The sequence below is a fragment of the Anser anser genome (assembly GCF_964211835.1).
Source record: "Anser anser genome assembly, chromosome: 3".
NCBI lineage: Eukaryota > Metazoa > Chordata > Aves > Anseriformes > Anatidae > Anser > Anser anser.
This window is the reverse complement of record NC_139722.1, coordinates 68,041,621-68,068,670: the sequence shown is the minus strand read 5'-3', so window position 1 is coordinate 68,068,670 and position 27,050 is coordinate 68,041,621. Positions and strand designations below refer to the sequence as shown.

The window sequence follows — 27,050 nt, the reverse complement described above, 5'->3', positions numbered from 1 at the left end:
CCGGGGCCTTTTTGGGGTGCCGAGGAGGGGGGCAAGCCCCACCTCCCCCCCTCCCCTTGCCGTCCCCGCCGCCGCAGGCCCCTCCTCCCCGTCCCGCCCGCCGCACACATGTGCCTGCACCCAGCGGCGGGGCGCGCCGTCGGGGCGGGCGGGAGCCGCCACCGCCTCCCCGGCACCGCCCGCTCCGCACCGCCACCGGCATCGCCGCCGCCGCCGCCGGTCCGGGCACTGCCACCGCCTCGCACCATGGCCGTCGCCTACCTGCTGGGCAACGGCTCGGCGCCGCTCCTGGCCGGCGCCCTGGAGGACCCGTTCGTCGCCAACGCCTCGGCCGCCGCCTGCCGCCCCTCGGCGCCGCCCTGCGCGGCCCTCCCGCCGGGCTCCTGGGGGAACGGCTCGGCGGCGGCGGGCTGGAACCGCTCCGAGCCCTGCGGCGGAGCCAACGGCAGCGCGGGGGGCGGCGGGCCCTGCGCGCCCGCGGGCGGGGGGCCCTCGGTGGTCACGGCCATCGCCATCATGGCCCTGTACTCCGTGGTGTGCGTCGTGGGGCTCTTCGGCAACTTCTTGGTCATGTATGTCATCGTCAGGTGGGTGCCGCCCCGCCCCGCCCGGCCCGCCGCCGCCGTCGAGGAGGGGGACGGGGGTCGCGCTGGGGCGGCGGAGGGGAGAGGAGGGGAAGGGGGCTGTGGGGAAGGGGCCCGGGAGGGAGGAAAAGCGAAGAGGAAGAAACTTGCGACGGGGCGGCGGGGCTGGGCGCCCGCTCGGGAAGCGCCGCGCTGCGGGGAGATGCTCTGCGGCCCCGCCGTGCTGCGGCCCCGCTGCTCTCTGCCCGGCCGGGGCCGAAGTTTGCACCTCTCCGCTGGGCAGGGAGGGTTTTAGGGCTTGTGGTCGTTGCGTGTGAGGATGCGCTCACAGACAGGCGGTGCACATCCCCGCGGCTGACCCCAGACCAAAGGCAGGAGCAAAAATACAAATGGCTTCGCGGCTGAACGCCTCTCTCTGCCAGGATGCACAGATCCTCTCCCCCAAGTGGTGCTGTGCATGTTTATATCCGTATGTATCTGTATGTGCGTGTATACCTCCGTGCGTGTGCACGCGTGTAAATACGCGGGGGTCGCGACCACTGCCAGCAGCCCATGCTCCCAGCTGCGCTGTCGCATGTCGCGACTTTCTCCCCCGCAAGCTGCCGCCGCGCTGTACAAGGTCACTCGCAAGCGCGTCCTCCACGCGTGACAAACCTCATTCCCGTAAATCGTCGTAAAAAAAAAAAAAAAAAAAAAAAAAAAAGGCGGGGGGGGGGGGGCGCTCCTTTGGTTGCCCGGGGTCGGGGCAGGCGGCTTCCGTGGAGGAACACTGCCACCTCCCGGAGCGGCGGGGCGGGACGCGACGGGAGGGACGGGACGGGACGGGACCGGTGTTTGCCCGTGGGAACCGAGGCACCACGCAGCCGCCGAGCTCCGCGGGAGCTGCTGGAGGGTGCCCCCGGGGTGCGCTCCCCCCTCGCCCCGGCACTCCAGGCTCCCCGGCTCCGGGAAGCAGCCCGTTTCCCTTTGAGCAGCGCTGAGAGGTCCGGGTAGCAGGCGGGCAGCGGGCAGCAGGAGCCCCGCAGGCACCGGGAGGCTCCGTGGCGGGTTCGGTGGGAGGCAGTGCTGGCCATAAAAAGCCGGAGCTGAGGAGGGTGCAGCGGCGTGGTGGAGGATGCTTCCGTCTGCATGTGGCAGCATGTCTTGGGGATGTCACTGCAAAGCCTGTACAGCTCGTAAACCTAATGGGAGCACGCACTGTGTGCATCAGTGGCTCAAGCTAAAACTATGCTTCGGAGGTTATGTTTTAAATAGGCAGAGCTGGGAAGTTCTTCTACTGGCATGTGGTTTTGGTCAGCCAGAGATTCAAGCTCTCTCTGGACGCTGTACAAAGGTACGGCTGCAGAAGTGCTTCTGAACAGGGCCATGGCTGCAGTTGTCTGAGCAAGTGTTGAATGCATTCCTCTGGGAGAAAGAGCAGACGCACAATATAACAGAGCCAGGATGGTAGTCAGCAGAGCATATGCTACAGGTCGTCCCTGGAATTATGTATTTATAGCGGGCATAACCTGTTCTAGGTTCATATTTCTTACATTAATTAACTCAATTACACTTACACCACAAAGCTAAAATGAACAAGGCACCTACATTTAGCTTTCTGTCTTAGGAGAGCATCCTTCCCAGAGATTATAGCTTAAAAACAAAAGCCAGAAGTAATAGAAGACAAAAAATGTTTTCATTTTACAGAGGAAAACACAAATCAATTAAATGGCTTCCCCAAAACCACACAGGAATTCTGTGGCAAAGACAGGACTGAATCCAGGTCTCCTGTGCTTTCACAAGAACAGCTTTCCATATGACAGAGTTCCTTCCAAGTTACTGTCATACACTTATTTACCAATCTGGGATGAAAAAGAGCTTACATTTTATAGTTGAATAGGATCTGTGGTTTAAGCATCACAAAATGCCTTTCCTTTCTGTGCTTCTGTATAGGTTTAGTATACCTGAGCTGCAGTAGGGAGCTTTTTGATTTATTTCTTGTTGAAAGCTATACTACCATGACAGCATTTGCAGTCATACTAAATGTTCATATGAAATTATGGGATTATGTGCTTACGTTCATGTATCCTTAGATCCAGCCAAGGATAGGAGGCACACCTTTCACTGAATTGCAATTGACATAACATAAAGCTCCCCTTCTTTATCTACCTTTCACACCATGCCTGCTCAAGAAGAAGGAGGTTTTGAAGTTTGTATTAATTTTGAGAAGAATTAATACTACTAGAAAGAAGATTTTAAAGTGATATTGGTACCTAGTTTACCTTTAAAATCCTAAGAGTTGGGAGGTAAATGGTTAGAGGTAAAAGCAGCAGTGACTTCCTATTCAGAGTGCTGCGTGTTAATATGACATGTTTAGCTTTTTTAGAAATATGTTTTGGAATAACTATAATGTTATTCTTATAAACAGATGACCTTAAAATTCCATCCAGTCATTCCAACTCTTCCACGTGAAGCAGATCCATGGGTTTGGAGCTGGAGCCATGCAAGTGCTTGCCTGATGTGGAATTGATGTCATTATCAATCCACAGTGACATTGGCTTTGTATATCTCTTTCTTTATAAATAATGCAATATCAACCACCCCCCTCATTCTTCCAAATGCTTTCTGTTCAGCTGAATATTTTCCTCCTTGAATTAATATTTACAGCATGTTAGATCTGCAGTGTGTGAAGCTGAACCCCGTGTTACTAACACCGAGCTGTTCCCTTTGTGAAGTATAAAATATGTCTTCTGAGTGACAGCGATAATAGTCAGGTTTTACTGCCAGCTATGAATTTCCAGTAATCTGAAAAATCTGTAGATAATTTTTATTATCTGTTTTCCGTATGTGTTTTGTGTAAGTGTGAATTACTGATATGAACACAGTGTAGTTACGGGCATTTCAACAACAAACGCTACTTCTAGCTGCTGCAGAGTGCAACAAGACAGTGCACAATTAGTACCATGTGGTATTGAATTAATTTGCACAGTGATCTATAGGCTTTTCCTGCCTTCTAGTCAACTCGGTGGGATGTTAGTCACACATCAGAGTGGGAAGAATGTGCCCTGTGATTAAGGCCGCATGCACGATGCTGGAAAGCTGTGAGAGATTGTTGCTGAACATCTTTGGCATCGCCGGTCTGGAAGAGTAGAGTAGCTCTCTAAGGCCCCAGCACTCCACCATGTGAAGTGCCCCGAGAGGACTGTGATTCCATCAGTAGCTGCTGGTGCCACTCAAGTCAAGAGTGATGCCTTGATTGCTTTGCTATTAATTTTGTCACATATCATAAACAAAGGAGCCTGAGGTACTCTGTGGTCCTTCACAGGAGGAGAGAAATGCCTTGTTTCATTAGAGTAAATGATTACTCTGGTTAAAATAAAATAAAATAAAATAAAATAAAATATTAAAATAGGGAAAGAAACCCTCTTTGAAGCAAAGGGCTTTTTACATTTCTCAAACCAACATCTTCACAATGTTTTGAAAAGAAAAAAAAAGCTGTGACTGAAACATCACCTAATTTGGAAAGACTACACCGTACTGAAAGCTCTGTTTACTACAACCTGGCCCACTCAAGCTTCAGGAAAAGTATTTTACTAAGAAGGGAATTTGGGGTGAAATTTCAATTGTAGGAAGAATTGATGTCTCCAGAGGAATAAGTATTATCACACATGTAAAGAAGGGGAAAATTGAGGAGTTTACAAAGAGGTTATAGCATTTGAAGTGGAGAGTCAGATTAGAGAAATAAGCTGAAAGTGATCTCAAGCTTGAAAGAGGCTGAAGCGAAGACAATTTCTCTAAAAACAGGAGCTCTTCTTTGCAAGGCAACATGGAGTCACAGATGCAGTGTGAAAGAAGGCCCACAGAATGTCTTGTAGCAGCATACATCAGGGAATTCAGAAACCAAGAAATCCATAAAATTCATTCTTTTCTTTCCTGCCCACAATCACCTGAACGTCTCTGCATTTGGGTGGCACTGTGTATGCTAATGCTGTCAGCTGTCTGAAAATAAAAATTTCCACCTCCGTGTTGTTACCAGCAGCCTTAACCAGTAATGTCAATTATGAATTTATGGTGCTCACCAGTACAAGTCAGAGAAGATCTGTGGACATAACTGAAGGAGCATGACTGGTCAGGAACAGCACAGATGCCGAGTTAAATGGGAGGTGCAGTGAGAGGGTGAGCCTTAGCATCCTGCGTTACAGAATGACAGGTGTCTCCGTACACTGTTTGCAGTAGAAGTTTACCAACCTTTGCTAATGGGTAAATGTTTGACTGTTGAGGTGCTCCCCTCCCTCCCCCAGGATCAAGGAAAGCAGATAGGTAAAACGCCACGAATACCTTTGTATTCTCATTTTGTTTAAATTATATTGATAGGACCATGGTCAAAGACCCCTGGATGGCCCTGGTCTCCCTGAGGAGCGGGAGGCAGGTGCAGGATGCTATCCAGCAGCCTCTCCAGAGCTGGTGGCACCACGGGCACCTGGCACCTGGCCCCAGCCAGCTCCCACCTGTGGGACATGGGGCTGACCCCACAGGGGAGGTCCCCACACTGGGCCAGCAGCTGCCCCCTGGCAATCCTGGGCAGAAGTGGGCAGAAAACTTCCCCTCTCTTTCAATTCCTCTTGGAAAAACTGTTCTGATCCTGCTGTATTTTCTGGAGTATCATTTTGATGATGGCCTGCAGGAAAAATAATGTTAAACACTTCCAAAATGTTTTTACTTTCCTCGTAAAAAACAGTCTAATATTACTGACTTTTTGTGGCAGCTAGATGAAAAGATGACATGTTTACAAATATCTCAAACAAAACATTATGAATGTTTCGGTATCATTCTAACTTAATGACCTCTTTTCCAGCCATAGCCAGTAGCTGGTGTTTAGACAAACAGTAGAATAAACAGCAGCTTCGCTGTGTGAGACTCCTTCTAACAGTCTGTTACACTGTGGACAGACTTTCTGAGCTGCAGTTTGCATCAGCATGTTTATCAACAGCTTTATGTGAACATTTCTCAAATAAAACAATCTAAAATAAGGTTGGAAATAAAATGTCACAAATATTACCACTTTGCAACAAAGCTGTTCTGAAACAATCATTTTCTAAAGTTTAAACTTCAGAATTCTGAAACATTGTTAAAGTTTCTAGATTAGTTATTTTTAAGTTTAGGTGTTCTAAGATGGGTGTTACAGAGATCCTGATTAATGGACACTTTCAAAAAACAATTTATTTTCATTATGATTCCAAGTGAAACAACGTTTTCAGTCCTTGATAATTATTTTCAAAACACAAATCCATTCATTATATCTTTAAAAAAAAAAATGAAAGCAAATATTTAGTGAATTGCTATTAGGCTTATCTCAAAGTTCTTCTCATAATCATCTTTGCCTATACCATGGAATTTGTCTTTATTGATGTATTAGTGGGGATGCTATCATTATCTTTCAAAGACCCTGCTTCCCTTTGGAAGCTGGATTTTAAGGGTATTCACTAGCAAGGAGTTCCACAGCTTAGCCTAACTGTGTTAAAAAGCATTCTAATTCATCTGTTTAATGATAAACACTTTTAAATTTTATTCATATTTCCCTTTGAATTTGCATGATGAGAAAAAAGTAAAGATGACAGACTATAGCTACTCAAGTAACTGTGAAGAACATGAAATAGCGTATTTTTTCCACCTTCTCGCTGAGAAGTGTTCAATTATCAGCTATAAGATCTTGTACCTCAGATCAGGAATAAAACTTCAAAACAAAGCTGTTTTTGTGTAGGATGGGGTGTTTTCTCCTCATTGCATGGTACAGAGCAATCCCAGCGTGACAGGAGCCTCTTTTTTGAAGCGGAGCAAGGAGCAGCAGTTAAGGTGCCTTTTCCTGTTCTCCCCTTGCTTGGTGCTGACCTCCAGCCCTGGGATCTGCTGCCTTTATAGAAAAATTATCCAGGAAGCCAGTTTCACAAATCCTTCTCCTAAAATGATGGACTCAGTGCCTCTGTCAGAGCTCCAGTTTCAGGTGCAATCTCATCCTTGTCACATGGGACCAAACCCATATTTCCTTGTACTTTTCATTTGCTCTTCTCAAAATACATAGTTTTGCTCTCTCTGTCTGTCGTGTCTTTCTCCACCATCTCCAGCTTTCACCATTACTCTCACTTCACAGGCACATCTTCCTGCGGCTTTACCATCTCTCCAGCCTCTGTCTCACCTCTGCTGCTCCTTTCCAGATCACACCCAACACCTTCACAAGAAAATCCTGGTCTCTTGCACACAAGAGACTGTATACACATCTGTGTATATAGATACACACTGTGTATCTATAGACATACACAATGTGTATCTACACACATCTGTGTATCTATATACACACTGTATATATACACATCTCTGTATATTCACGATGATAGCCTTTAACCAGGGAGGATAACCACTACTGTTCCTCATCAGTCTTTTGTGGATCTCATATCCGCTAGCAGTAAAACTACCTTCAAAAGCTTCCCTGCCAGCTTGTGTGCCAAGCAGGGGATGTCTCATGTACAGTCCTCACATGAGGAGATAAGAACACAAACCAGGAGGAGGGAACCAGCATCTGGAAGATCGCTTCTCTTCTGAAAACGGGCAAAATAGCTGTTAACTTGTTCCTCCTATAAACATGTCACCTCAGTTATCGTTGACGTAGTCAGTGGTTTCACCCCCAATCACACTTCCCTGAATGCACAGGGGAGAAAGTTAAGTTAAAGATGCTGACAGTTTTCCTTTGCACGTCTTCCTGCCAAAGCAAAAAACTTCAGCAATAAGCACCCGCTGCCTGATAATGGCAATATATTGGAGTTACTGTTTTTAGCACCATTGATTTATTTCTCAGAGATGTGTTACACAATAACTGTGAAAGCAACAGCCATTACTAACGACCCATACATACTTCAATGCCAAGCACACAGAAACTGAGCTAAAGGTGGGTTAACAAACAGGCCAGAATAAGTACTGGAATAATTTGGGGATAATGTTTCCCTCTTTTTACTAGGCTGAGGGGAAGGGTTCAGTTTACTAGCAGCTGACTGTATGGGAATTGGAGCATACGTGTTGCTGTCATTTCTTTTTATTATTAAATAGCTGTTGGTGGTGTCTGGGAAAAGAAAAATAAATTAGGGTAATAGGAGTTATAAGACATTGCAACATCTTGAATGTTTGCCTGGCAAGTTGATGTGAATATATATATAAAGACCTGTCCTTAGCTGGCTCCAGGGATATTGTGCATATACATGTAATTAAAAAGGCATGAAAATAATGAGAGAAATATGATAATAAAATAGTTACCTGTTGGCTACTGTGGAGTTTGTGTTTTCTGTCTGGATTAATCTCCCTGCTAGTTAATCCTTTCATTCAGACCTGAAGGGAAAGGACCAGCCTTCCACTGCAAAGTAGCTGTTTTTCCCAAAGATAGAAGCTTATTTTGTGTTTTTGTTTGTTTGTTTGTTTGACTTTGTGGGGTTTTGTTGTGTGCGCTTTTTTTTTTTTTTGGTGGGGGGGTTGTTTTTTCCCCTGGGAAGAGACTAAGTTTACTAATTCAAACTAAACAACGGAAAGAGGAACACCATATGATCCGTCTCAGTAGCAAAAAAAAAAAAAAAAAAAAAAAAACCAGGAACAGCAGCAAGAGAATTTTAGCCCAAAGCCCAACACATTATTGTAATTAATTGAAAACAGGATGAGTCAGATACCCTCAGGACTCTCTGTTATTGGCACAGCAACATTCCTGAAAAGACCAGTGATGGAGTCTGAAGAAAGTCACGTCTGCCTCAGAGGCTTTCATTTAGCTCTCTCTGTCCCAAAGCTGAGGCCTGATTGAAGTTGCTAATTGGTACTGACTACAGGAGAAGAGGACCTGGGCAGATGTTCTTCCATGAAAAGTGATGTGCTCTGTTTCCTTCTCCTAACTGGGCTGTGTAGGCAAATGCCACCAAGTGGTGGGTCTGCACGTACCTTAATAGAACTAGACACAGGGAAAGGACAAGCTGGGAAGTCAAAGATAGGAAGATAGCCTAGGAAGTAAACCTTGGTGAAATTCTGGATTCAGTTCACTTGTGCTATGGAGGAGAATAAAGTGAAAAAGGGACTTGGCAGTGGGAAAACAAAGGACGAGGGAGAAAAGAGGTAGCAGCTGAAGCAGTTGTGTGTCCTTGAATGTAGGATCCACATTGAGCACATACCTTGAAGCTTCTTTAGCAAACGTGCATCCACTTGCTGGTGTGCGAGGAAGTTAGAGGACAGCTTCTCTGGCATCCTGTGGTTGGAGGCCTTGCTGCATTCCCCACCAAATACATCAAATAACTATGCCTTTCACTCTTAGGCCTATCACACTGCCTTAGTATGTCATGAAGTGATGCCTGATATTTGTATGAATTTTTCATGATTCTAATTAAACCACCAACACACACTTCACAACCCCAAAGCTCAGTTAGGTTTTGCTGTCTTGCAATCGTGTAAAATCTGAGAGAGAAGCCAGATGAATTTTATCTTTAGGCAACAGATAACTTCATGGTGCCTTATATTCACCAACAGAGTTCAGCATTTGCACTCTGATCTCCTTCACAGCAGTGACTGGCAGGGCTTGAATGGCAACAAACAACGGTTGTCTGTCTTAATGGCAGTACATTTTGTTCCCTTCCCCAGTTCAGTTTTTGCCCCCAAACTCAGGGTCAGTGCAGGAAGTGAGCAAATGTGAAGAATTTCACTTTGATTAAGCATGAACATTTTCTGCTGTAATGTTGTACCTGCTGGAGTTGGCTTTGTTTTCTGTTTGTTGTTTGTGTGCTTTCCCTGAGGGATTGTTATTTTTGAATTACATCCACGTATGTAATCTCCTATGGGGAACATAAATCAAAAGGACGAGTGGATTGTTAACCACAGTATGTCACCTCCAATCCAGATGGCCTGACTGCATAATAACATGTAAGGTTTGTACACAAATTTATGTTGCTTGTACGTAAAGCTTGAGTTTAGTGGCTTTACAGCATAAGTATTCTGGAGTATTCATGAATAGAAGAATCAGAGACCAAGTCTTTAAGCTGATGAAAGCAAGTGCTCCCAGACAGGTAGATTAGACTCTTACAGAACATATGTTACTTTCAAAGCTTTCAAAGCTTTAATCAGTAGCAGCCTCCTACGACACCACAGCTGTAACTGAGATACTGAGCAGGTCTTTAACTTTGTAGAAAGAGACCCACTACAATGCAAAGAAAGGAAAAGGACAATTAGAAAGGATAGCCATCAGTTAATTCTATTACTTGAGACCAAAGGTACTTTACAGGATATGACCTAGCAGAGAGACATCATTTCAGTGTCAAACATGCTCGCTGGATTGTTTGTTAGAAGAAAAGGTTGTCCAGCCCAGGCTAAACCTTTGTGAGAGCTTTAAGGGCTCAATAAAAATTGAATGTACCTCATGTCTTAGGAAAGCACACACACACAAAAAAATCCTTTCCTACTTTTTTTGGGTTGCATGTACAAGATGTACCAGAACAGCCATGAAAATAAATGTTCATTTAAATTAGTTTAACTAGGCATGCTTCACATGTTTTAATCTTCCCACCCAAGGAGACCTCAACAAATCTAATGCATGCACATAATGATTCTTCATTTGTTTAACAAGTCATTTGTGCAGGAAGAACATGAATTTGAACGCTAACCTAATCTCCAGCATCAACAAGAGTTATGTGAGGTTGTCTGAATGCAAGACCTAATTGCTGCCTGTTGTTTCTTTGAGCAGCCAAGCAAGTTTCACAAATGGCGGCTTTCTGCAATGAATCTTTTCTAATTAAGCTAGTTTTTCATATATTTTGCATTTTACTTAAACACAGATCAGTTGAAGCAGCCTTCGTCTCCAAATTAGCATTCTATGGACAAAAGCTTGTATGACTTTGTGTTGCTGAAAGTAGTTGTTACCAATCTACCATCAGCCATCCTATCTCCTAAGTGCAAAAGGCTGTTTCTGCTTTTCTCCTCACTGTTGCTCTTCAGATAGGAGCTTTCAAATGAATTTGTAATGACATATTACATTACTATATTCATCAGGCTAAACATGTTTCATTTAAGATTCTTTAATGGTCTTGAATGAAAGTGTGAAAACAGTATCTGTTAAAAGATCACATTTATAAACACTGCTTTCGTCATTATAAGTTAGCTCTACAGATAGCCTGTGACTTTAATTACATATAAAATCCAGTCCCTCTGAAGTTTAGCAATTTGATCACATACACGTGTATGTGTGTATGATGGAACTGTTTGTGCTGCTTCTTCAAATAGGTAGACTTAAGGATACCTTAAGAAAAGATATAATAAAAGCTAGAATCAAGGCTTTGAAAAGCTCCATTTTGAGGACCGTTATTTTTCATGCTGTTAAAAATCTATTTTAATCAATTCTTTCAGTATTTATTTGTTCATATAAAAAAAATACAATCCTGGGGACACTGATAATCTACTTATTTGGAGAAATACACCTTTAACAAAATGTGCTTTTTAGAAATAAGCTCTTTATAAAATCTCTAAATATTCAGTACAGAGAAATACTCAAATCCCATAGAAATCACTGAAAGGAATATTGTGAATTTCAGTAGGCTTTTGTTGATTAAGCAATTGTGGAAGCAAATGCTTTCTATCACCACAAAAAGCTTGGATTCCTTTTTTCGTAAGAAAACGGTGATTAGAAACACAAAGATTACGGAGTACATCAAGCAGAATCTTTCATTAATAGCCTACAGAGCCCATTACATGAAATAATGAAAAGTCCAAGAACTTTAAGGCTTAAACCAACAGTGAAAACGAGATACCAAAACCAAAAATTGTGTCGTATTTAAGTGGAATAAGGCCCATGGTAGTGTCAGTGAAGAGATGTTATTCCATTTATTCAGAGTTTTTCTCTACCCATCCTCTGGCATGCTGATCTGAAAGTCGCTTACCTATTGGCTGATCTGTTTTGTTTGCTGTGTCAAGCACTGCCTTTAAAGCATAAGAATATTTTCAATTACTGATAAAAAATCATTATAATAAGCTGCTTCTGCTGCTGATGATGATGATGTTCTTTTTGGACAGAACTACACCAGAATCAAGTGTGATGGCAGCAGCACAGAGAAGCATACCTAAGCTTGTTTTCTTCTCCAGCCATAAAGACAAGGCAATCACCTCAGAGCTGAGTATGGACCAGCAGCCTGGATGAGAGCACATTGCCTTTTCTCATCCACAGAGGGTTCAGAGTCACTGCCTGTCCACTGCTATCACTGCCTGAGCCAATTAGGCTGGAGGAAGCTGTGAATGTCTGCTCACATTGCCATTAAACATCCAGGTTTGCTCTCTGGACACAGAATTAGCTAATCTTGGATCTGTTGTCAGACCCATAGAGAAGACATTCATTTTTGATAAGAAGCAAGGGGTATAGCAAATAAAGGACTTAGTACAACTTCAGCTTCCTAAACTGTTGTTGCAATTTGTTGGATAAACGGAGGGCTTCCCTAAGAAAAGTTTTTAGAGTACTTTAATTTCAGAGTATAGATTTTATTTAAAACTTGGAAGTATAATAGATCATATTTCTCAAGACAGAAGTCAAGTAAGAGATTGGATCTACTTAAAAATATTCTAGCAGAACACCCTAGCTTGACATTAAGGCTGTTAGTGGCTCCTCCTGCATAGTGCCATGAAATGAGAAAACAAATACAGTATGAACTTCTTCAGATGTTCATCAGAAAAGTTATCTAGATGCATTCAGTAAAAAGTCTGCATTCCTCCAGCCCCTACCAAAAAAGTTCCAAAAGTGTGCTCCCCACATGGCGCTGTCACCAGTTCCTTGCAACTGACTCATTATCTGGATAGATCAGAGGAAAAACAAGAAAAAACAAACCATGAAATACTGTATTTTACACTTTGTCTTCCCCAGCAAGTTGCCCCAAAATATTTTTAAAGTACTGTTCCACTTGCAAATCGGTCAATACATTATAAAATGTCTGAACAAATACTGTGCTTATTACTTTGTATTACTTTGCAGGATCACAGGAGGGTTTCATCAAAGGAGCAAGCCATATGACCTCCCCAAAGCCAGATGGCCCCAGTGCCTAGCAAACTCAGCAGCAGACTGGGGAGCAGAAAAGACTAGCCAAGAACAGGGCTTGTAGTAAAACATTCATTGTGACACTGCAAAAGTATAGCTATCAAAAAAAAAAAAAAGAGGGGGGGGGGGGGCTATTCACATGACACAATGACTTGAAACTATAAAGGGCTAATGAAAAAAAATGATGAAATGACAGAAGAATTTGAATTCTACTTTTATCAATGCAAACACAAATTAAAACACGTACAGCTCTGTCTGCTCTGCTGTGGTTGAAGTGTGACACATTTAAAATTCAGAAAGTGTTTTTTGCATAGTTGGTATCACAGACTTAGCAAGAAGGGAGTGCAAAGTAGCTTGAAGTCCCTCCTGCTGCAATAGGCACTGTGGAGCAGAGCACGGCATGCACACCTGCTTCAAGCAATAGGGCTGCAACATCCACAAAGGGCTGGTGGTTTTATTGAAATATTCAGTTCATATGTTCAATAGATTGTCTTCTTTTTCAGCTGGAAGAACATCTGTCTAATTTGTATAGGACACTGAAATCAGCAAAGCAATGTAGTAACCATCATAACAAATTATTTTAAATTTCTATAATTACAAGCAGGTAAGAAAGTCTTAAAGCAAAAGCATAAATTTTCAGATGTAGTGGGTTTGATAATTACACTAATCTTTCAGGTACTTATTCCCTAAGGAATTACATCATTACTATTCCACAACCTAGAAATGCTTTCTCCATTTGTATAGACCACAGTTCTCATACTTGACATGGCATCGGAAGGTACACAAAATCTATCCATTTAATACAGCATCCAGTATTAGAAAATATATATTTTTTTCAGCTTATTTCTTGGTTAGGTAGGATATTATGAAGAACTTCTTTACTGAAAGGGTTGTTAGGCATTGGAATGGGCTGCCCAGGGAAGTGGTTGAGTCACCATCCCTGGAAGTCTTTAAAAGACGTTTAGATGTAGAGCTTAGTGATATGGTTTAGTGGAGGACTTGTTAGTGTTAGGTCAGAGGTTGGACTAGATGATCTGGGAGGTCTCTTCCAACCTAGATGATTCTGTGATTCTGTGATTCTGTTCTTTAGCCATCATAATATTGTTTCTTCTGCAAGTGTCCTTTCTCTCTGCACAAGTTAAATTAATGTATTCTAATCTTTCTTACAGCTGTTACCTAATGTCTGACTGAATTACAAAATAATATTGTAGATAAACCATAGCAAGATCATTTGGTTAAAAAATGAACAGCAGAAGAGGTTGTCTTTGATATCATCTAACATTATTTCACAGAAGTTTCTTATAGGTGGTGCTCTTGCCTCAATTTTGTTTAACGTTGCTAGTTGTGGTCATTCACTTTTTTTGCTGATTTTTTTTTTCTAGGTACACGAAAATGAAGACTGCCACCAATATCTATATTTTCAATCTTGCATTGGCAGATGCATTAGCAACAAGTACTCTGCCATTCCAGAGCGTGAATTATTTGATGGGAACATGGCCATTTGGTACAATCCTTTGTAAGATTGTTATATCCATAGACTACTACAATATGTTCACCAGTATCTTTACGCTCTGCACTATGAGTGTGGATCGCTATGTAGCTGTCTGCCACCCAGTTAAGGCCCTTGATTTCCGTACCCCCAGAAATGCCAAAATTGTTAACGTCTGCAACTGGATTCTTTCTTCTGCTATTGGCCTGCCAGTTATGTTCATGGCAACTACTAAATACAGGCACGGTAAGTCTTGTTTTCATCCCCCAATTGAATATATCAGTGTTTAAAATTTTTTCTGCATTCTTTCTTTTTATTGTAGAGACATTGAACTAACTTCTGACCTGCAAGCTGTATGAAGCAGGCAGTGCAAATAGCCATCTTGGAAAATTTTGCAGCTGGCTCTGCTTGACCAGAGACAGCTCTGCATGTGATCAGTCTTTGACGACCAGCAGCTCCAGCGGGATCCACGTGAGTCTTGTTGCCCTAGACAGCCCCTGTAGTGTTTGGAAAAGCGTTTGTGCCTACCTTCAGCTATAGGGGAATATGCACTCTGTTAAAGCACTGGAGATTGTGCTTTACCACGGATTTTCCCACTGAAGTTGCTGGTCTTCATTTTCTACCTCGTCTAACAGGACGTGGTACAGAACTGAGAGCATGTTCTGGATTGCTGGTGCTCAGTGGTGTCCTTCAAGTGACAGCCTCTCAACATAAATCAAAAACACTCCAAAGTGCAGTTACCACGTTATGTCATCCTCTGCCCCTTTGCCTTGAAATGCCCAAATCTGCAGCAGATACAGTGCTGAAATCATCTTATTTTCACCAGGTTTTATCTTAAAAGTGAAAATGAGCCAAAGTTTGAACACTTATGACAGTTCAACTCTTTTTCTTGTTAAATATATGCGGAATTCCAAGCAATATAATGCAAAGGAGAATGTCACTTTTTGCTCGTTTTTCTAACTAAAGCTTCATACATATTTTGCAGCGCTGTTTTCTATCAATGTTTGTGCCAATGACAGATCACAGATCGCTTTGTTTTAGTTATTTACATAGTAAATCTTCATGTATTTGCTCATGATATTTAACAAAAAAGGTTTAAAGGGAAGCAAATGCCAAACTGACTGGTTTGTTCTTCTCTGCTCTTTTCTTTTATCTCTAGGCTCTATTGACTGCACACTTAAGTTCTCCCACCCTGCTTGGTACTGGGAGAACCTCTTGAAAATCTGTGTGTTCATCTTTGCCTTCATCATGCCAGTCCTGATCATTACTGTGTGCTATGGGCTGATGATTTTACGCCTGAAGAGTGTTCGCATGTTATCTGGCTCCAAGGAGAAGGACAGGAACCTGCGGAGAATCACGAGGATGGTTCTTGTAGTGGTGGCAGTGTTTATCGTCTGCTGGACTCCCATCCACATTTATGTCATCGTTAAAGCCCTGGTCAACATCCCAGAAACTACTTTCCAGACTGTCTCCTGGCACTTCTGTATTGCTCTAGGGTATACAAATAGTTGCCTTAATCCAGTCCTGTATGCATTTCTAGATGAGAATTTCAAAAGGTGTTTCAGAGAGTTCTGCATCCCCACCTCCTCAACCATTGAGCAGCAAAACTCCACCCGAGTCCGACAAAACACTCGTGACCATGCTTCCACTGCCAACACTGTGGACAGGACTAACCATCAGGTATGACTAGCAGTGGAGATGTCATCTCTGGATCCAGGCCACCCGCTTGGAGATGACATGTATTCCGAAGTTACAGTTTATACTGATTTGTAGCTATTTGAGCATCTAAACACCTTCAGGGCTACATTTGAAGCTGGTGTATTCACACACAGAGCCCCCAGTCCTGCATGGTTCTGTTGTTCTATACTCTAGTTGATGCCCAAAAGCTGAGGGCTTTCAAAGGTACCTTGCATGATAGGGTCCAGCGTGCATGCGTATACACAACACCCAAAACAGAGTGTTTCATTTGCAGAAGGTTTACAACAGGTTTCTGATTTAGAACCGGTTAGAGAATAATCAAAGATTTCTCTATTCTGTCTGTTGAGGGAGACATGGTTGGGCCAATATACACGTCTCTCTCCTACCATTTCATCAGTAAACTGAAAAGAGAAGAAACTGCATGTACACTTTCTGATTGATGTACAAGAAAGGCCTACAAGGCCGTGTTTCTCCTGTAAGAGATGCAAGAAGTAGACAAAGGTCATCTGCATGCAGTTCTTGTACCAGATCAATATCTGTGTTGGCTAGTGTAGGTTTTGATAGATAGATATGTAAATATATAAATATACATGTATACACACACATATTAAGGAGTATTGTGCCATTTTGCTGTTTAAGGTATACAGAGTAGGAATTTTATGGCACAGCAGATACCAGGATAAAGATTGTTTTTATTCAGGCTATTTTTGCTTAGCTTTTGGGAAAAAAAAAAATCCTTTTTGTTACATATTTGACATCCATGCACCTGTGATTATTCCTGAGAATTTCCAAAGCACATCCCTCGGTGAACATCAAGCAAAACACAAAGGCAAATCTTAACATACTAGCCTAACAATTGTTAGAAAAGGTTTGAATCTTATCTGGAACTCATTAAAAAGAAGAAATAAAGGCAGAAACCTAATTTATTCCTTGCCACATCATCTTTCATTGGAACATCAGCAATATCCTTAGTTTGCTCCTTCATGAGCTTCTCACTGCTGCCCCTTCACCCACAAGCTAGCTACCTTCTCGAGGTGCAGAGAAGTGGCTTTTCATGAAAGAAATAGCTTACCTGTCACACAGGCAATCAGGAAGTCCAGATCAGAATATTATCTTATCCATACAAAGTAAATGCACCAGAAAAAGAGGAAGGAGCAAGCAAAAGGGAGAAGAGGAAGGTCTATTGAGCATCTGCAGCTGGTGGTGTCGTTCACCAGAACATGATTTGTACATGCAAAGCTGCAGGCTGAGGAATCAGTTAGTGTCTGCTCAGTCTTACCCACACTTCAGTGGTGGAGCAGAACTGCCAAACTTGGCATGGACACATACATATATGTATGTGTGTATATACGTGTAGTATTCACTATGTGTAGCAAAAGTTTAGTAGACAGATTCAGCTCTCACTAAGGCTTTTGCAACCCTCAATGGAGTCCATTTTGTGCATGTGTCTGACAATGGGGTTTTATCTTTATCTAGTTCATGTCTAGCTTTTTCAGCTTTTTACAGTGCAGTGTGTAATAACATTTTCTACATTTACTTATACTTCTTTACATTAGTTTTAGGAGAGCTGTAGCTTTCTAAACTTCTACCCTTAGCAGAGATTACTGTGGTACCACCTAGAGTCTGACTGAGATAAAGTCTATTTCACTGGGCACTGAGCAAACACAGAACAGAAGGTGATCCTTCCCACAAAGATCTTTCAACCTACACCAACAAGGGAGAGAGCTAGTTGAGGCAGGGATAGAAGTGAGCTTTATAATGGAAGTAAGAATGGAAGTAAGGAGCAAGCTAATCACATAGTTGGAGATTTTGTGTTAGTTTCCTTCAGGGGATAGTGGTGGAATTAGTTAAGAAGAGATCAAGTACAGGTAAAGAGAAGTGACAGGGAAGATGCTGAAGAGAAAGACAGGTGACAGGAAGAATGCAGAGGAGAAAGGAGAACATCAGGAATAAGGTCAGAGTGAGGAAGCAAGGGAGAAAATTGAAGCAAAAAGCCAATATACATGTAACGAAAGAAATGTGTTCAGGACTGTAAGAAACCGTGTGACTATGCAGCTTTCACTACTTCTGTAACTCTTCCTAGCAGCTAGCTAGCATGTTTCCCCCAGGCTAGGGAGAAGCCATCACTTGGAAACTCCTGTCCTCATAGATGTGTGGACAGGTCTGTTTGCATGGTCTGGTATTTGAGAGAATTTGAAGTGCTCTTAAATGGGCCCAATTTCACTTCCCTCACCATCATTGCAGCAGTCCTTGCTTGAGCAGCTGTTGCCACTGGTTTATTTCTGCCAGATGTGCCCGATGGATGCTGACCTGAACCTTCTGACTGCTGCGCTCTGTGGAGAGCAGCACACCAGCTAGTCGATGCAGTCCTTTTCACCCTCCTCAGAGGCTATGAAATACATTCACACCAAGCCACGTTCAAACCAGATTAAACTTCATTTACTTATTTTCTTCTCCAACAAACTTTTCTGTAAAAGACATTTTTGGTGTCTCTTACTATCCAAATGACAGAAGGATTTTAGGACTAATCTGCTCTGGAAAGGTTTTCTGGGTAGTACTTACAAATGTAGCATTTTATTTATTTATTTATTTTAGACAGAGAAAGCCCTAGGGTGAATCCATCTTTTGTTCTCAGAAAACAACAACAACAAAAAAACACTTTGCTCAAACACTTGGTGAGCTTTGTAAATTCTGTTCACAGGGTATTCTTTTCACAGGTAAGTGCTTTCTGTACAGGCAAGTCTAGCCAGTATATCTGTATTGATCTAAGTATCCTGACAAGCTCTTTCTTGTGTAGACAGGGCCTTGGAGAGCATTTGGTATGAATTCTAATTGTGCAGTGTGTAGTGCTCAGCACAGCTCAAGTTATTTTCATAGAAACAGATGTTCTACAAGTTGTTTTTTTGTGTTTGTTGTTTTTTTTTTTTTTTTTTTTTCCCCAAGTGAGAATTCTTACTCATGCTAAAGTTAATGAGAGCTTCAAGCACTCAACTGCTTGGGGCCTCACAGTCTTGAAGCACTTAAAATAAGCACTCACTTGTGGGAACAACAACTGTGTTTTCTATCAGTGCAAAAGAACAGATACAAATGTTCATATTATTCTGAGTTAAGATACTATCATTTGGCCTCCGTTATGTCTCTTTGACATTACCAAAAAGTTCTTGGTTAAGAACTGCATTATTGTTTTATCTACATATAGGAAAAGTGCAAAACAAGTTCTGACCTCCCCCAGAAATGAAACATTGATGGTGCGAGCATTTATGAAAAATAGTACATGTCCAGTGGAGAAACATATTTCTTAGGGAGAAAAGACAGCGGCTAGTCAAGCATGCAAAATCTGGAATTTTAACAATGAGATGCTTTACATCTGTGGGGGATGTATTTTGGGTTACTGGGCTAACGCCTGTGTCAGAACGTTCAGGTTGCATTGTTTCAGGGTGAGCTTAGAGCTTAGGCTCAACTCACTTTAATTTTCAGGGAAGCATGGGCAATCTTTCAAGTGCATTTGCATGAAAGATTAAAACAAGAAAACAGGAATAATAGAACACTGGAGAAAATCTTGCAGAACAGAACTGCTTACTTCAAACTTTTCTTTGCATGACCCAATAATAGTAGGGAATGCTAATAAAAGGGATTAATATTAGCTTTTGCAGATGTCTGAATTGTTTTTGATGTCACTAGCATTAACCTGGATCATGACAAAGACCCTAACAACTTTGAAATAGCTTTGACTTCAGGTGCACAGAGAATCTCTGCACTACTTTATCTGCTAGATTTAAAAAAGGCTTGAACATTTGTACTGACATGGGACCCTTGTGAATCTTCTAGGTAACAAAGAAAACAGAATGTGTTTGCTAGACAATTTCATTAAAGGCAGCATCTATAAACAATGCTATGAGCACTGAAACTAATTAGATGCATTGTAAGGTTGCTTGTGTTTGTGGCATTTCTTGAACTGAGAGTTAGAAAAAATGGAGACAAAAACATTCACACTTTCCATAAGAAAATAGAAAAAGAAAGTTCACCAGTAAAAAAGAAAAACAAAACCAAAAACAACACTACTGTATCCAATCCACAAAAGAACAATAGAATATCCTGAGTTTGAATGAAGGGACCCACAAGGATCATTGAGTCCAACTGCTAGCTCCACCCACAAGACAACAGAACTACATAAAAATTAAACCACATGACTTAGACCATTTTCAAAATGCTTTCTGAACTGAAATTTCTATTAATTCAATTCAGAAGTGAATAATGAACCTCAAAATTAATTTCTGGATCTAGACTTCTCCAAAAGACTCACATTCATATTCACATTTAGGTCAATTTTTGACAAAAAGTTCCTGAGGAGGAGCATTTCCAGTACAGAATAAAGAAAAATCCCTAAATATAGCATGCTGAATTGAACAAGCATTTGAGTTATGTTTTGGCCTTGGAAAAAAATATCTCCAGTCAGAAGTCCTAACGGATGCCAACTGCAGAAAGCACCTGGAAAACAATCCAGTTAGAAAATGCATCTTCTCCCCACCCCAAAATCCTTGCCCATGTGTAATACGTTTCCCTCATTTGTGTCCATCAGGTTTCATCTGTGACTGCTTTCCATACCATAACCACTTTAACGACAGTGTCTGCCCAATTTTCAACAAGTTCTGGTTGCTGGGCAGCAAAACAGGTTGCAGACTTTCAGGACATGATGTGTCTTAGGCAGATTTGCCTAAAAATTTCTGTAGATTTTCTATCATGCCTGTATATGAACAAGATTTGGTGCGGATACCATGGATGCCCAGAGCATGGGGATGGTTGTGTTTGTTTGCTGATGTAACTCCATCTCACACAGAATCTTTAAATTCCATCTCACACTGGATCTTTAAATTCGAATCCAGAAGTCAGTCAATTTACTAGTGTGAACACAGAAAAGATACTAATAGGCATGTAAAATACCGACTTACCTGTGGTTGCTACAGAAATAATACAGGGAGGGAGTGAAATCCTTCTCTGCAAGTGAAATTCATTGAGGGTTCCCCTCTAGAAAGAAAACAACTGGCTTGATATGAAATAGACTAATTCAAATACAACAGCACTGCCGATCTAATGTTTTTCTGTCATTAAAGCTAAGACACAAAACTTTTCTCTAATCATTTACTCTGCCTTTGTTGCTTTATGACAAAGGCATATTCTTGCCTTGCTGCCTGGGCTACCAGTTCAGCTTTACAGGGCAGGTCAGTAGCTGCAAATGATAAGTTAATTATTCTTGAAAAGACAAAACACACACACACAAGCAAACTGGTGGGAGGGCAGAAATCAAGTAACTGCTCATTGTGTTTGCAATTTCTTTCCTTTCAGTTGGAACTCCAAGAAGCTGAAACCACCCCACTGCCGTGACAGGGTCTCCTGCAGCATAGCTCTCAAAGCAATTACAAACCAGTGCCACAGTGTTTCTGTGCAGTATGCTATGGGAAGGTGTAGGATACACTTTCCCTCAAAATAAATAAATAACTAATAATTAAAAAAAAAAAAAAAAAAAAGAGGAAAGTGCCTGCTTTTCCTATCTGTCAAAAACTGCTTCTGCAGCACTTCTCCATTGCGCATAACAGAAGCATGAAACTTAACGGTAAGCAGAGCCAAGAGATACAGGGGCTTTCCAATCTCCAGTGTTCAAAGCAGTCATGTTAACCAGGAATACATATGTTAGTCTGAAGTGAAACTACTGTATCTGTAGCTATCTGAAGTGCTCTGACAAGTTACAGTAGTGTTAAACAGGTTGGAGACAAAAATTAAAAGGACAGACAACTATAGTTTGAAAAGTGAAGGTGAGTTTTTAACAACAGGAAATAATGGGAAATTGAGTTGTAATACTGTTGGGTACTCAATTTACATTTAAAATTTCTCTGTAGAGGTGTTTTCTGTGCAGGTTATTTGTGTGGTGAAGTTTCACAAGATCATCTAGAATAACAACACATTGGCAAGTCAAGAGGTCATCTCTTACAAGGATTGCATGTTCCACTGCTTCAAAGGGAAAATATTTCTTTCAGTGCTCATTTGAAGAAAATAAAGCAAACCCCTAAGTTTCACCTTCCTCCTCTGTTTCTCACATAAGAACTAGACTTTTACAATGAAAACCATGAAGTGTCAGTTCTTCTGAAATAAATGAATAAATGGAAGTATTCCATGCTGTTATTGATTGCAGAATGATCCCCAAAATAGCATTGACTCTATTACTATAAGTCCCAGTACGAATAGATGCACAGCTGTAAGCTTGTCAGGGCTGGCACAGGCAGCTGATAAATTCTCTTTCATCTAGTTTCTCAAACTTCAACTGCCCTGTCAGCAACATCTCAAATTTGAAAGTCAGCAACAGTCCCTGTGTGAGGTGCTTGGAAGAGTAAACACATTAGAGCTGCTTTAAAAATATATAAATAAATAATAATTAAAAAATAAAAAATAAAAATAAAGTTACATTTTGATAAAAATCTATTTTTTTCTTAACCAAACCCATGTTTGCTTTTCTAACTAAGGTAGTACAGTCCGCATCTCCATTTTGTATTAGCTACTAAAACACATTAAGATTTATGAAAGAAACATTGTACCAAAGTAAATGCCATCTTAGCTGTTTTCTAGTATGAAATATAGAAATATCTATGTAGATAATTGTGGTGCAATGGTATTTTCTAGCCATTGTTTGTTACTTGCTTTGTAAATAAATCATCAGTAGCTAACTGGGGGTAATGGGGGGAATACTTTGATGAATTTAAGCATATTCTAAAACACAACTGTATGGAATGGGGTTGCTGTTTTGTTTTGTTTTTCTTTTTTTTTTTATTTCTGCAGCAAAAGTGTATTTCTTCTTTTCATTGTTCAAATCTGTGTAACAGAATATGCTTTTAGTGTGAAATATTTTGTTTCTGCCATGGACTGTGTAATAAAGACTGAAGGCCAAATCCTTTCAAGTTGTAAATTGAAGTAATGCTACTGGAGTTTCATCAATGTGTTGCAGCTCAATATGTAGCCGTTTATACCAGCAGAATATGAAACCAGACATAGCAGAAGTGCCTTTTTTATTATTATTTTTCTGTTGAAAAACACACTGTGCTGTCAGAGGGATTTAATATTTAATTTTATATTAGTATAGCAAGATCTCTTCATAGCCATTATTAAAGTTTAAACCAGAATTGTTATCATCTTAAGAAAGAGAGTTTTCATCTAAGTTTTTAAAGCATGAGAGAGAAAAACTGGGCACTCAGAAAAACTGGGCATGCTCTTTTGCTCTACACAGCAGTGTTATTTAGCTAACAAGAAGAACATAAGCTACACTAGAAATGGAAGCAAATTAGCATCGTCCAAAGTCATTGCAGTCTGACAGGTTCTGAGCAGTCTGCCACGCTCACATACGGCAAACTGAAATGCATTGACCAACTATTGGAAAAGCCTTAACTGGTAAATCAAGAAGAGAAATAAGTTTAATTAAACCTAAGCTCATAGTTTAGTGGCTAGTTCAAACTACATTAGCTGTCATAGACTTTACATAATGAATTGAAGCCATTGTTTCTTCTGTATTTGGAATGTAATGAAGCTCACTGGTAAAATCCTATGACTCGATAACGGCCTAATATTTTCAAAGATATTTTAGGTTTCAACAGTCCAATAATTAATTGAGCAATCTGACTGTAAATATTTTTAGCAGTACTAATGTTGTTGTGGGCATAATGGTCTAAGGATATGAGGAAGCTAATTTTATTAGCAGAGCATTAGCAAAAATAAGTTAAATGACTTGTTTTATTTTATTTTGTTTTTGTTTTCCAAAAGGCATGAATGTCATTGGGAGTGCTGTGGAGTAAGTAGCATATTACACAAGTTATGTATCTTTGCTGTGATCCTTTAATAAAAAAAGTTTGTGTTTCCTGTATATTTGCACATACTATATTCAAAACACAGTACACATTGATCAGCATGTCATGCCCTATTTTAATAGCTCAACTTTAGAAAATACTGTGTAGTGCACCAATGCCAACACATCACCTTGAAGGTTCATGGATTAATTTTCTGACTGCTTTAAATACTTATGTTTTATTTTAAAAAAGGGACATCCAGATAGGTTGAGTTTTTTTTGTGGTGGTGGTTGTGGTTTTTGTTGTTGTTTTGGTGGTGGTTTTGTTTGTTTGCTTGCTTTTTTTGTTTGTTTGGTTGTTTTTAATAAAAGGCATATGGTCAGAATTCTGTTTTGACATAAACTGTGTACATTCCTCCTGTGCTGAGAGGCTCAGCTCCAGGAGCCAGCTGGTGCAGGAGCCTGGCTCCAGTAACAGAAAGACAAGGTGAGCAGAGGGAAACTCTCTTCCTAGCTCCTGGCAGACTAAGAGGCTTCCCAGGCTCTTGAGTTGTGCTGAAGTATTCTTGTTTTATTGATTTTAAAAGTTCTGCCACAAGGTTGTATTTGAGCAAAACTTACATATTTTTTGTTTGTTTTTTTTTCATGGAGAGGAAAAACAGTGAATAATGACTCTTAGGAATGACATTTGAGCAAGACAATATAAATATGACTCTGCAATAAGGAATAATAATGAACATCATTACTTCCATGACAGTTGTGATTTTACAGATTTTATTGTAATTGTTTTTTTCCCTAACATGCTCATTGCCATTTTGAACACTTTTATGTGGAAGTCCATAGCAAAAAATGCTAACTTATCTATAAGCACTGTCAGTCAGACAGCACAATTTGGGGAAAAGTCACAAATACCAGAGAAGTAACTTACTTACTATATCCAGAGATTCCTTCAAAATCCTATTTCTATGACTCTGTGATGTCTTTGCAAGTCTTTGAAGAATATCCCGTAGTCCTCAAGAAGCATATCAGCTGACACCAACAATCCTACTAGCCTAATGACACAAGGCAACAGGATCCCACATCAAGAGAAAAAAAAAAAAAAAAATGATGCAAAACTGCATCAATACCTATGTTCCATTTGTTTCAAAGACAGCACCTGGCCAGAAAATGTGAGCTTTACAGACATAGCAAACCATGTATGTGTTGGTGTCAGAAAAGGATTAGGAGGTAATGTGGGAGATACCACAGTAGGTTTGGTTCCCAAAGATACATTTGGATGTAGCTGACAGCCAAAATAAGTCAGTCCCCTAGGCCTGAATTGTGGAGCACAACCTGAACTGTGATGCCAGTTTGGGCAGCACTGGCAATTCAGCCAGCCTTTAATCTTTCAACGGTTATGTCAGCTTGAAAGAAAAGGAACCCCACCACATGAGCTTAGAGCTTCCCTGATATACTGTCTACTGCCCAGACAGGCAGCAGCACTATATTCTGTTTATGATCCTAGGTACAGACTGTACAGACACTGTGCAGCTCCCCAGTAAGACACAGCTGACCTGTGGGATGTAGAGCCACCTGCAATCCCCAAAAGACCCACAGTAAAATGACTCATCAGATTAGGGGCAGGACATGGTGTTTTTCTTATCACGGGGATCTTTACAACCATTCCCTTATTCCTACTCTCTCTGTTACAATTTACAGTAAGGATCAGCACAATAACTATTCATAAAACTGTATTCACCTTCTGATGCAGCATCAAATTAATTTCACTCCAACACACTCACCTGTGGCATTAGTATCCTAAAATGCGATTTTAGGAAGAAGCAAAACCTTTTTTTGATGTTATTGGACAGTTCAGAGACATTTTTGGATTTGAAATCTCAGGTTAAGTTCCTGAATGCTATCTTAGGTTAAAGATGAAAGACAGGAATTTATTGTGTATTACTCCAATTAATTCATTCTAATCCAACACCCTTTTCTGAAGTACACAAAAATTTGCACATACCCACAGATTCACTTATTAATGTGCACATATTGGTTGTGAGAGGACAAAACATCTTGAGCTTGAAGAAAGGTGTGGTAAAGTCTGTAAAATTATTGAAATTTCACTCTTTTTTTTTTTTCTGTATTACACTTTTTAGACAACGTGCTTTATTTCCACTGTTATTTTCATCATCATGACAGAGGCAAAAAGCAATACTTCTCTTTACACTCATCAACTTCTCTGCAAAATCCCAGCAACAGACATCAATTGCATTAACAGAAACTACACATTTAAAAAGAACAATCATTTCTAGAAAGGAATAGAAATGGAAAGGAAAGCTTTATGTAATGAACAGAAGATTGCTGTTGTGTTGGGCAAGAAGCAGCAGTAGGTTCACTGAGCTTGCACCAGACAGGAGGTAATACAGCAATTACAAAACAAGGACAGCAATGTTAAAGGAAAAAGGAGGAATAGGGTGGGGGAATTGTAGAGGAGAGGGGGAAGCTTAGTAAAACAGCATGTGGAGGTAACCCCCTCCATCATGTTTAAAATTTACCATGATGGCTTTTAATTCAGTGTAGGTAATCCTGTTTTCATTGAATTTTCCTGCATAAGAAATTTACATATGCTGTTCTGTTGTGTTGTTTTTTTTTTTCTCTTAGTGTTTCCTTTTTCTTTTCCTCAGTCACTTCTAAATTATGTTTCGTTGTTGATATGTTTATTCAAGACCCATAAGAGGTTTGTTGAAGTTTTACAGTATTATGTAAAATCTATTGCTACTAGTGACCTGCATTATTATTTTTAAACAAAAACACACTGAGGATTTTTTCAGACAGGGCTTTGCTCATCCCTTACAGGAAGACTTACAATCCATAGATTTGAAGACAATGTGCTATAACCTTCTGTTAGGACTTTCTGAATAACCATTCTGCTAGTCTTTTACCAATCCCAAATAATCCCACTGCATGATGTAATCTTGTGTTGTTTTTGTTGGTGGTGGTGGTGGTGTGTTTTTTTTTGTTTGTTTTGTTTTATTATTATTTTTATTTTTAAGGGGTAGGAGGGGTGTTATTCTTGATTGAATGAGCTTAGAGGACAGAAATCCCATTACATCCCCATGATAATTCAGCCCAAAACATGTATCCGCTACATATATTTTAAACAATTAAACTATTTGAATCGGCCAGTGCTTCCTTCCTGTCTATTCTGATGCCTTTTCCTTGTTCAAGGACTCCCCGCTATTAGAAACAACTTCCCTGCTTATTGGAGTTTTTTTAGACTGCACTTGGAGTCAGGGATTGATTGTTACAGGGATAACTTTGATCTAGCAAATTCACTCTCCCAACTTTCCCTTGAGTAAAGTCAAGGCAGAGAGGCAGGTTCCTTCAGGGCAGTCCAGAGCATTTATC

At 40.8% G+C, this 27,050-nt stretch overlaps 1 protein-coding gene across 1 annotated transcript; it reads left to right on the top strand.

The window, feature by feature from the left end:
- The first annotated feature begins 160 nt into the window (after positions 1-160).
- Positions 161-24,715, top strand: OPRM1 (opioid receptor mu 1). Its single transcript, XM_083831607.1, has 4 exons — positions 161-587; positions 14,031-14,383; positions 15,297-15,817; positions 21,179-24,715. The coding sequence occupies exons 1-4, from the start codon at positions 247-249 to the stop codon at positions 21,215-21,217; spliced, it is 1,254 nt and encodes a 417-aa protein (XP_083687733.1). The 5' UTR covers positions 161-246; the 3' UTR covers positions 21,218-24,715.
- The last annotated feature ends 2,335 nt before the right edge of the window (positions 24,716-27,050 follow it).